Consider the following 9,889-nt stretch of genomic DNA (forward strand, 5'->3'; position numbering starts at 1 on the left):
CCCAGTGCTGCGACCTCCAAGTCCGCGCCGGGCCCGCCTGCGCGCTGCAGTGCTTCGGCCAGCCCGCCCAGTCCTGGAGGTGGGCTTGCTGTCGGCGCTAGCGCCCCGCCGTCACCGCCACCCGTGCTGCTGCAGTCCGCTGCCGCGGTGGCGCCGGCAGCTGTCTCCGCCCTGCCCAGTGCTGCGACCTCCAAGTCTGCGCCGGGCCCGCCTGCGCGCTGCAGTGCTTCGGCCAGCCCGCCCAGTCCTGGAGGTGGGCTTGCTGTCGGCGCTAGCGCCCCGCCGTCACCGCCACCCGTGCTGCTGCAGTCCGCTGCCGCGGTGGCGCCGGCAGCTGTCTCCGCCCTGCCCAGTGCTGCGACCTCCAAGTCTGCGCCGGGCCCGCCTGCGCGCTGCAGTGCTTCGGCCAGCCCGCCCAGTCCTGGAGGTGGGCTTGCTGTCGGCGCTAGCGCCCCGCCGTCACCGCCACCCGTGCTGCTGCAGTCCGCTGCCGCGGTGGCGCCGGCAGCTGTCTCCGCCCTGCCCAGTGCTGCGACCTCCAAGTCCGCGCCGGGCCCGCCTGCGCGCTGCAGTGCTTCGGCCAGCCCGCCCAGTCCTGGAGGTGGGCTTCCTGTCGGCGCTAGCGCCCCGCCGTCACCGCCACCCGTGCTGCTGCAGTCCGCTGCCGCGGTGGCGCCGGCAGCTGTCTCCGCCCTGCCCAGTGCTGCGACCTCCAAGTCCGCGCCGGGCCCGCCTGCGCGCTGCAGTGCTTCGGCCAGCCCGCCCAGTCCTGGAGGTGGGCTTCCTGTCGGCGCTAGCGCCCCGCCGTCACCGCCACCCGTGCTGCTGCAGTCCGCTGCCGCGGTGGCGCCGGCAGCTGTCTCCGCCCTGCCCAGTGCTGCGACCTCCAAGTCCGCGCCGGGCCCGCCTGCGCGCTGCAGTGCTTCGGCACCCCCGCCCAACCCGCCGCCCGCACAGCCAACGGGCTTCTGTGCACATGTGCTGCAGCTCCAGCGGCCCATCGGCACCGCCGTGAGAGGGGGTTCATGGCAGTTCACGTGATAGCAGTCGTTGCAGTCATCGCAAAATACCATGTCAAAGACGGTCGCGTCGGCGCCGCCGCACTTCTTACATGGGGCGTCCTCATCGACATCGCTGCAGCCGTGGCTCTCCTCACTGCTGCTGCTCTCCTCACCGCTGCTGCTCTCCTCACCGCCGCTCCCCTCCTCACCACCGCCCTCCTCATCGCTGCTGCTCGCCTCGCCGCTGCTGCTCGCCTCACCGCCGTGGCTCACATCATCACCGCGGCTCACATCATCACCGCGGCGTTCCTCTCTGCTGTGGCCCTCCTTGCCACCGCGACTCTTCTTGGTGGTGTGCCTGCTGAGTGCCGTTTGCACCGCCCGCCCAGAGCCCTCCGGCTGCTTGTCCACGCCTGCATCATAATGCGCTGTTCAAGTACGGATGCAGTCACGACGGGATGTATCAACTTACGAGAACGGAGCAACTTTGCCGCAGCCAGGCGCTTGCGAGCATGTTCAAGCGTCAGGCTGAGCATGCCAGCAATGACCCCCACAGCTTCCTCCTCGCCGTACTCTTCCTTCACCTCCTGGAAGTGGCCGAGTGCCTCCTCCTGCAGCGTTGCAAGTATCAGCAAACTACCCGTAGCCGCCCTAGCATGTGCACTTACCTGCGTCGGCGTGAGCTTGCCCCATCTCAAGCTGGCATCCCGCAGCGCCCTGGCCAGGGCTGCCTTGGATAGCCCATAGCCTTCTTCCTTCAGCACCTGCAGCAGCGAGCCCTCCCCAGCCCCCTTCCCATCCATGTTGAAGCGCTCAAAATGCGTCTGCAGGAGCTGCTGGCTGAGTGCAGTTGCACCTGTTGCATAGGGGATGAAAGGAGTTAATGGGAGCTTGGCACGCAACCGTGCACACGAGGCTTGCACACCTTGCTGCTTGCGGACCTTGCGAGCCACCACCGGGTTGACCACCTCCTCATCGCTGTCACTTGCATCAGACTCCGCTGATTGCTGGACCCGGGCCGCAGCGGCCCCAGATCGCGCCTGAGATGCCTACAAGCATCAATGGACGGGTAGGCAATAACAACTGCGGTACCGTACCGTACACGGTAGATGCTCACCTTGTGGTCGGCACGCTCCTCCTTCCATTCCGCCTCCAACCTGCAAAAAGAAGCCATGTCTACGTGCCGGCAGCAATAGAGTACAGGCATACTTACTCGGCCACCTTCTGAGCAACGAACGTACTCCGCCGCACCCCCCAGCTGATAGCCTTCTTTGCCTCCTCCTTCCGAAGTTCGTGCTTCATGTAGTCCACCAGCGGCACGTTAGGAAACCCTAACTTCACCCGCGCGTCCATGCACGTGCTGCCATCACATGTGCAGGACCCCCCGTCTGCAGGAATCCAGCTTGCAATTTTCCCTGCTGACACGCCGTCATCCTTGCTCCACTTGCCCCCGTTGCACATGTGCACTGTGAATCCTGTATCGTACAGTTCCCGAAGGCCTGGCAGCACGGCGTTCTGCGCGGCAGGTACGTGTCCTTCAGACAAGTGTGCGCTGTACTCCATAAGAAAGACGCACCTGGTACACAAAGCGCAGCGTCTCCCTCACCAGGTAGGACTCTGGCTTGGGTGCTGGCCCTGCGGTGGTGCCAGTCGCCTTGGCCTTGACGATGGTAATGTTGGGTGGGGGCTGGCGGAGCTGGTGTACTGCGTACGCGCACTTCACCAGGTGCGTGATGCTCGGCACGAGCATAGGGTCATCCATGGAGCCGTAAGCATGGACTTCAATGGAGGAGGAGGTGGGGTCGGCGACAATGTAGAGGGCGCCCGGCAGTTGCCTGTGAGTGCGAGTGAACATGACGCACGGTGCATCTCGAGAACATCGCACGGCTTTGTTATTTTATGAGAGCACTCACTTCAGTTGCGAGCCCTCGAGGTCCTCCACGGCGTTGGCATCAAACAGCGCCGAGAGGTTGTTGTTCGCAGCGTGTAGGCCATGCCTGATCTTTGCAGCTTTACTTTTCTGCGGGTATTTACATTAGCAAGCCCGAGCGTCGACTTATAACTTTTGAGTTATGAGGTTACCTGTCGGGCCATTTGTAGTTCATTCAGTTGAATTTAATATTCATCGTATGCATTGTTTGTTAGCTGCCTACACGGTTAACATGCGGCCGGGGACTGCAAGGGACACCAAGATAGCAAGAAGAAGCAAGGGCGTTCAATAGAGCTTCGTTTTATGTGCTGTATTTAGATTTGTAGCAGCACTGACACTGGGCACTACTAGGCACCGTGTGGGGCGCCGGCGGTGTAAGCCAATCGGAGTGCCCGGCGCCGTCACCAGCGGGCACGAGCTGAGCAGGCATGGAGCCGCGGGGAGCTATGGGAAGCCCTCCTGAGAAGGGGGGAGGGCTGGGACTGCTGGTGGAGGGCGCGGGCGCGGTGTTCCGCGATGACGACATTTTGGGGAGCCGAGGGCGCTCCCCACGAGGGGGGCGCCCCGGTACATGCGGTTCTCCCCATGAGGGGGGCGCTCCGGTCCATGGGGAACCCCCCATACCTCTGTAACCTTCTACTCATGGAGCATATACCCTTTCTGAAGGCATCAGCTCTTGTGTAGTGGGTGCCATTGCGTGACAGTGGGTACAGCGCTGTGCGGTAGGGGTAGGGAGGGGGCGACAATGGGGAAGCTCGTGAGCCATCGTGGTTGTGGAACAAGGAGGCCAGATGTGGCGCCCCAGTTATATGACTTCCATCGCAATAGGTTCTTTCCCGCGTACATAGTTTTAGCCATAACTTGCATTGTTCCATTCATTTAGACAGTCAGGTAACGCGTCAACGCAGGACAACCGCGCTGGCCGCGCTGGCTCTAGAGCTAAGTTCTGCGTACTTCATCTCATGCTCCAATTGAAGCCTATATATGTTGCAACACTATTGGATGACGCTTCGGCGAGTCTGCAGCGTTTCAGTCATTTTCTGTAGTTTGCTCCTTCTTCGTGTGGACGCGCTGACGGAGAAATGGATGGGCCTCGACCATATGAACAGAACGCGCAACCGCCCAGAGCTGGTGCGCCTTCTGTAGGCTGGCTGTAGTCGGCATGCCTGCTGCCGGGTGTGTCCGTGCCACTGACAGTCTCAGGCTCGACTTGGTCCTTCAGGAGACAACGCGGTATTGACGTGCTTGCCCCTTGACGCTTGGTACCAATCTGTGCCACGGCACATGCAGGGATGGGACTGGGGTCACACTTGGAGCACCGTGGACGTGAACCGACAACCAGTCAGGTACGGTGCAGGCTCCAGTCTGGCCGCAGGTCCGCCTCGCCGCCATCCACGCTGCAGCAATCCAGGAGCGCACAGCAGACACGATTGACATTTTTACATCCTGTGTATCCTGCATTGAACGCATATATCGTACATGACAGCATGCGTTCATGCCCGTGTGCTTGTACCGTTGCCTCGTGTTGCCTCTCGCGCACATGCCATGTGCCAATGACCTTGTGCACCGCAGTACACTGCTCTCCAGCGTGTTCGGCGGATACCGGTTTACGCTACCCAAGCTGCAGGTATGGCAGGAAGGATCATGCTGCGGGTGGCCTTGCAGAGGTTGTCTTCCTGTGTCCGCTGTCGCATGGGTCCAAGGCGCCATGCTCATTAAGGTGTCGTGCCTCAATGTGTACTGTAGTTGCAACGCGGAACGGCGTACATCGGTGCCGCTTCGCGGCTGCGCCGCCTAGTGAAGGAGTTGCTGCTGCCGCACGGTCAGAAGACGAACTTCAAGGTTGCAGTCATAGGTGGCAGGTAATGGTGTGCGCTGTCGCAATGTGGGGCACGGTGCGTGTGTCGCGTGTGGGTCCAGTCTACACAGGTCTACAAGTGCGGTCGCGCAGGTTGACAGTATTGTACAGGTCTGGGTTTATAATACTGCAAATGGGCGCCTGTAACTGTCCGGACAACTGAATGAACTGAGTTCCACATGCATCTGCCCTGCCACTGCACGCCACGCAGTATAAGCTGGGGGCAGTTTACCAGCAAACGCGGCGAGACCGATTGGTTTAGGTAGGTTGGAGCGGCGACCGCGGTGCCCTCCGCTAGCGTGTAGCCTGCATAGCACCTCCTGGTAAGGAGGCATACCCGTGGACCTGTGCGTGACTGACGACAGATGTGTACGCCGTTCTTGTTTCAACTGCAGCACATTTACACGATGGATGGTGAGCACGGCCGGTTCCGTTGCACTGGTACATGCGGATTGGTCACTGTTTGGTCCCTGTGCGTGCAGTCGTGCCTCGCTGTTGACTGGGCTTGAACTATGCCGCACCGGGCATGCCTGCAGATCTCCGCATTCCCGCGCGCCAATATTACGGGCCGCAACGGGTGCACACCAGGTGGGGCGGTCGCATGTGGGGGGCCTTGTTCGCCTGACATGTGCAAGCAAGCTCAGGATGTCGGCATGTTGGCACTGGACCCGCTTCAGCAACGCGACTGCCGCGGAGCTCGCACCCGTTGCACGCGCATGACGCTGCGTTCCGCACTACTGCGGCACTGCACCAATTTCTAGTGGCTCGGTGCCAGTAGGGACAACGTGGCTGGCGCTGAGCTTGATGCCCTACCCGGTAACCCCTCTTAATCACTACGGCATTACGTGTGTCGTGGTGTCACGTATGACAGGCGTGCCCACGCCGTACATGATCATGTGCCTGGAGCTGAGCCTGGATCCGGACGTGGATCTGGTGATCATGGAGTACACGCTGAATGATGGCCTGGATTCGGTGCTGTTCGGAAACCGCGTGGTCCAGGACATGGAGCGCCTGGTGCGGCGGGTGCTGGCGCTCCCCAGCCGCCCGGCCGTAGTGCTGCTGCAGGTGCGTGTGTTGGGCCGCAATGCCGGTACGTTACTCGGTGGCCTGCTTGTTTGGCGCCTTGGCGGGTGACAGCAACTGGACTGCCCCGCTGCAGGTGCCCTCCTTCGGCATGGCCAGCTACCGCGGCGGCCACCCCAAAAACAACGAGACCCCGCCGGATGCATATGCGTGAGTTGTGACAATGAATGGACGCGAGTTCCGGGGCCGGAGCAGGGCAGCCGGACGGTTGGAGACGCCCCAGAACACCAGCGCTTCACGTGGCAAAGTGACTCGTCGCTGCAACACTGCGCCTACCTGCAGGCACTTTTATGAGACATCCGAAGATGCGCAGGGTAAGGACGCCAGGCCGAAATGCTTGGCGCTGCGTGCACGATAACGCGTGCGCAACCTTTGCTGATGCATCGGCAAGCCACTCAGCATCTCTCGCACTCCTTCTTGCCTCTCACATGGATGCACCACGTCCCTGCTCACCGTGTGCCCCGCACCGCACCTTGTATGCCTTACAGTGGCCATCTCGCAGTACTACGACGTACCGTACTTGTCGCTGCGTACCGCACTGTACCGCCTGGCTGCACACAAGTCTGTACCCGGCTTCCTATGGGAGGACGTGTTCGTGGGTGCGTACTGGGGTTCGATGATGGCCACCTTCTGGGTCGCAGGTCAAAGACATCTGCTGCGCTGTTGGCAACGGCCGTATCAGGTGGCGTAGCAGGTCGGTGCAGCGCCTGTAGAGTACGGCATTTCCTGCGCAAGCGACACGGTCGCAGGGATCTGACTGCTATCATGTGCCGGGCTCCTGCCCTTGCCTCCATCCCCCACGCCTACCATCCAGACCACCACCCCGGCGACCACGGGCACAAGGTGATGGCGGACCTTATGGTGCACCTGCTGCAGCGCACCGCCGTGGTGAGAGCCTGCTGCGATGGGTGCTCAGATGGTGGCGGTTGTTTCCACGAGCCTATGACAAGGATAAGAATCAGAGGCTAACTCCCTGACGGTGGTGGTCGTGGTGGTGGCGGTGGTGGCGGTGGTGGTGGTGGCGGTTATGCGCATATGCTGTGGTGTGATGGAGGCCAGCAATGGCATGGGGTCGGGCCAGGCTGCACAGGCCAAGCAGAACCATTCCAGCTCGACGTTCAATGGGAGGTTTTGGTGATTTGCATAGAAATGCACGCTGTCTCGGCAGGGAGGTGGTGCACGCTTCACTCGATGCCCCACCGACAAGTGCTTGGCTTGACGTTGACTTCGGCCTTCCCGCACCCGGTCCAGGGCCTACTCATTGAGCCGTATGGAGCCCCGGACGCAGAGGCTGCGGCAGAGGCCCTGCCGGAACCCATGTATGACGGTAAGAGTTTGCCGTGCATGCAAAGGACGGGTTAGGCCATGGTCTCACGCTGAGCAACGACTATGTATCCTCCGCGCAGGCAACACCGCACCCAACACAACCATGTGCCTGGTGGGCGACGCGTTCAGGTGCGACCTGGGGGCATCTGGGCCCCGGAGCGCTTCGGCCACCGCCAAAACCCGCACAACCAAACCCGCACAACCAAACCGGCACAACCAAACCCGCACGACCAAACCCGCACGACCGCCAGCACCACCTCCCTCCCTCATGACACGCTCCGCAGGTCACAACTGGTGTCTGCGCACGGCTTCGCGTGGGTCAATGAGGGCACCGCCGCCAAGCCCAAGCCCGGCTATGTGGCCACGCAGCCGGGCAGCCGGCTGCGGCTGCGGGTGGACACGGACCGCTCGTCACTGGGCAGCCCTCCGGGGGAGCGGGTGGCGCTGTACCTGCACCACCTGCGCTCCTACCAGCACATGGGCACCGCCGCGCTGAGGTGAGCGTGGCGGGAAGGCGCGGGACGGTAGGGGCTCGCCGAGGATGCGGGTGGAGGTAGTTCATTCCAATCCCACCCAACCACGACCCAGAACCAGCCCGTAGGGGTGGAGTGGGCGAAAGGGCCTCTCTTTGAGAGGATGGCCTGAGACGCTGATGCCTGGTTCGTATATGCTCGCGCCTCGCCTGCCATCCACGTGTCCCGTAGCTCTGTAAACAACACGGCCGCGGTTGCATTATCTTTTACCAAATTGCCATTTACAGGTGCGTGTCGGGCTGCACCTGCTCCGAGGTGCGTGTAGACGCGCACATCAAGGATCGTGTGAGTCAGGTTTACCTGGTGAAGATGGAGGTCAGCCAGTCGGCTGCCTGCGAGGTGGAGGTGGAGGTGCTGCCCGACAGCCGCAGTGGCGAGCACAAGTTCAAGGTGGGTGGCGGGGGGCTGAGGTGTGGTATGGGCGTAGGTTTCATGACCAGCCATAGCAGCCTGGTGAATGCCAGCCGTGGTTCTCCTATGCCATGATCGCTTTGTCACTGGGAGCATCTGTAGTGGCTTGATTTGAACTCATCCTTAGGTGCGTTCCTGGATTCCCTTCCGATCTGCAGGTGTCGGGCCTGGTAGTGGCGGAGCGGGCGGGGGACCAGTCGGATGCCATGGAACGAATCAGCGGCGATAACAAGGCGTTTGGGCTGCGGCAACACAACGGCGACGACGAGCAGGTGGGGGATGTGTGTGTGTGTGTGTGAACGTGAGGCGCGCGTTCGCAGGAAGGGGCTGTGGGCTTATAGTGCTAGATGCCGGTGGTCACTGCTAGGTCAGCCTTCTGCGCAGCGATCGTGTACGGGTGCTGCAAGGCCAGGGGCCACCCCTATGCGAGGCGCATACCCCTGCCGTACAATCTATCTCACTGGCGCTCGTGTCCCCTTCGCCTTGTGCATGACAGATGGTGATTGCCAAAGGGGGCCAGTTCGGCAAAGCCGGTGGAGCCCGAAGCCGTGACTTCAGGAGGCACGGCAGGCGGAGACGACGCACGAGCAGGAGGCACGGCAGGTGACACCCATGCCTGACGCCCATCGCCCTTGCACGCAGGGCATACAACGGAGGCAACGCATATGTGTGGTATAGAATAGTGTGTGCAAGCTTTACTAGGGTTCAAGGGGGGGCACACGGGGGGGGCAGAAGTCGCCTGAATGTCTAGCCCGGTCTGTGGGAGGCTTGAGACGGCGGAGAAGAGGGAGCAGGCAAGGCCACGACGAGGAGTGTGTGGTACCGCCTGGCGTCAGCGCGCATATTGGAACCGGCCGGTGCATGGGTAGGGTTCAGCAGGCGAGCACAGGGTGTGGCGGCTGCGGAAACTACCGCGGGTTTAATGCATGTGGTTTCGTGTCCGGACTGACTGTGCTTGGCCGCTGGACCAAGCGGACACCCGGCCTGGCAGTGCCTGCACAAACCGCTATGTTCCAGAGGTACGGTAGTATCATACCTTCGGCCGTAGACTGATGACATGGATGGTGTAGGCTCAGCCCGCTTTTCCCTTGGCACGTACGGGGACCCAAGCGGGGCCAACCTCTCTGCAAGAGGAGTTGTTGGTCGGGGGAGAGGGACGGCGTGGCACGTGAGGCAAGCTGCGAAGCTTGCGCGGGACGCCAACAAGCAAGACTGGTGAAGTGTGCACGGACGGGAAGTACGGTGTGTCAGACCCAGGTGTGCACCCTGGGCAAACCTGCGCTCTGTTCCGGTTGTCGCCTGTACTAGGCCAAACATATTGTTGCTTCGTGTGGGAACACGACGAGTGTGATAGTGCCTTGGACGCCCCCTGTCGGCTGGGCAGTAACAGTCCGCTGGCAAGGTCGAGCTGTAAGAGGAGTTGAGGACTAGAAGCGCCATCAGCCCATGGCTCTACCCTGTGGCTGTGACCTGTGTGCTTTGCGTATTGCTCCAGCTGTGACGTTGCACAGCGTGTCACCGTCATTTAGCCGTACGATACGTAGCGACCGGTCATCTTCACTTCAACTCCAGCCTGTGAGGCTGTGAGCTGGCTGCCACGCTTGAGAGGCCCGAAGGGACAGGCCGTGCGGAGTCATATAGGGTGGCAAACTACGCTCAGTCGCGCTGTCCAACAAGTCCTACCAGTGCTAAGTGTTGAGCCCGGAGTGGAATTGTGGTAATGTGGTATAGTGCGGTATAGCGTGGA

General features: G+C 61.6%; 3 protein-coding genes across 5 annotated transcripts in view; 1 reads left to right on the top strand and 2 right to left on the bottom strand.

Moving 5' to 3' along the window:
• The window catches only part of CHLRE_05g241653v5 (uncharacterized protein), a 3,693-nt gene extending 444 nt beyond the window's left edge, over nucleotides 1-3,249 (bottom strand). The window contains exons 1-9 of the mRNA XM_043062405.1: nucleotides 3,084-3,249; nucleotides 2,915-3,021; nucleotides 2,578-2,836; nucleotides 2,215-2,516; nucleotides 2,119-2,158; nucleotides 1,927-2,050; nucleotides 1,670-1,857; nucleotides 1,474-1,612; nucleotides 38-1,414 (exon numbers count right to left, since the gene is read on the bottom strand). Of these exons, the coding sequence (XP_042924759.1) occupies nucleotides 38-1,414; nucleotides 1,474-1,612; nucleotides 1,670-1,857; nucleotides 1,927-2,050; nucleotides 2,119-2,158; nucleotides 2,215-2,516; nucleotides 2,578-2,836; nucleotides 2,915-3,021; nucleotides 3,084-3,095 (2,548 nt within the window). The 5' untranslated portion in view covers nucleotides 3,096-3,249. The remainder of the gene's footprint in view (nucleotides 1-37; nucleotides 1,415-1,473; nucleotides 1,613-1,669; nucleotides 1,858-1,926; nucleotides 2,051-2,118; nucleotides 2,159-2,214; nucleotides 2,517-2,577; nucleotides 2,837-2,914; nucleotides 3,022-3,083) is intronic.
• Nucleotides 3,250-3,784: 535 nt separating this feature from the next.
• CHLRE_05g241654v5 (uncharacterized protein) lies at nucleotides 3,785-9,884 on the top strand. Of its 3 annotated transcripts, none has more exons than XM_043062407.1 (18): nucleotides 3,785-4,062; nucleotides 4,222-4,277; nucleotides 4,504-4,558; nucleotides 4,678-4,793; nucleotides 5,001-5,051; nucleotides 5,185-5,203; nucleotides 5,326-5,377; nucleotides 5,661-5,854; nucleotides 5,949-6,022; nucleotides 6,155-6,186; nucleotides 6,361-6,471; nucleotides 6,687-6,760; nucleotides 7,124-7,199; nucleotides 7,279-7,327; nucleotides 7,483-7,695; nucleotides 7,959-8,121; nucleotides 8,301-8,414; nucleotides 8,639-9,884. In XM_043062407.1, the coding sequence occupies exons 1-18, from the start codon at nucleotides 4,033-4,035 to the stop codon at nucleotides 8,747-8,749; spliced, it is 1,590 nt and encodes a 529-aa protein (XP_042924761.1). In that variant the 5' UTR covers nucleotides 3,785-4,032; the 3' UTR covers nucleotides 8,750-9,884. The 3 variants fall into 3 exon arrangements, with proteins under 3 accessions (XP_042924761.1, XP_042924760.1, XP_042924762.1); XM_043062406.1 differs by having other exon boundaries at nucleotides 8,639-9,568; XM_043062408.1 differs by having other exon boundaries at nucleotides 8,301-9,884.
• CHLRE_05g241655v5 (uncharacterized protein) overlaps nucleotides 9,587-9,889 on the bottom strand; it is a 21,936-nt gene continuing 21,633 nt past the window's right edge. The window contains exon 7 of the mRNA XM_043062409.1: nucleotides 9,587-9,734. Coding sequence (XP_042924763.1) covers nucleotides 9,668-9,734 — 67 coding nt within the window. The 3' untranslated portion in view covers nucleotides 9,587-9,667. The remainder of the gene's footprint in view (nucleotides 9,735-9,889) is intronic.

Source organism: Chlamydomonas reinhardtii, chromosome 5, assembly GCF_000002595.2.
Source record: "Chlamydomonas reinhardtii strain CC-503 cw92 mt+ chromosome 5, whole genome shotgun sequence".
Classification (NCBI taxonomy): Eukaryota; Viridiplantae; Chlorophyta; class Chlorophyceae; order Chlamydomonadales; family Chlamydomonadaceae; genus Chlamydomonas; species Chlamydomonas reinhardtii.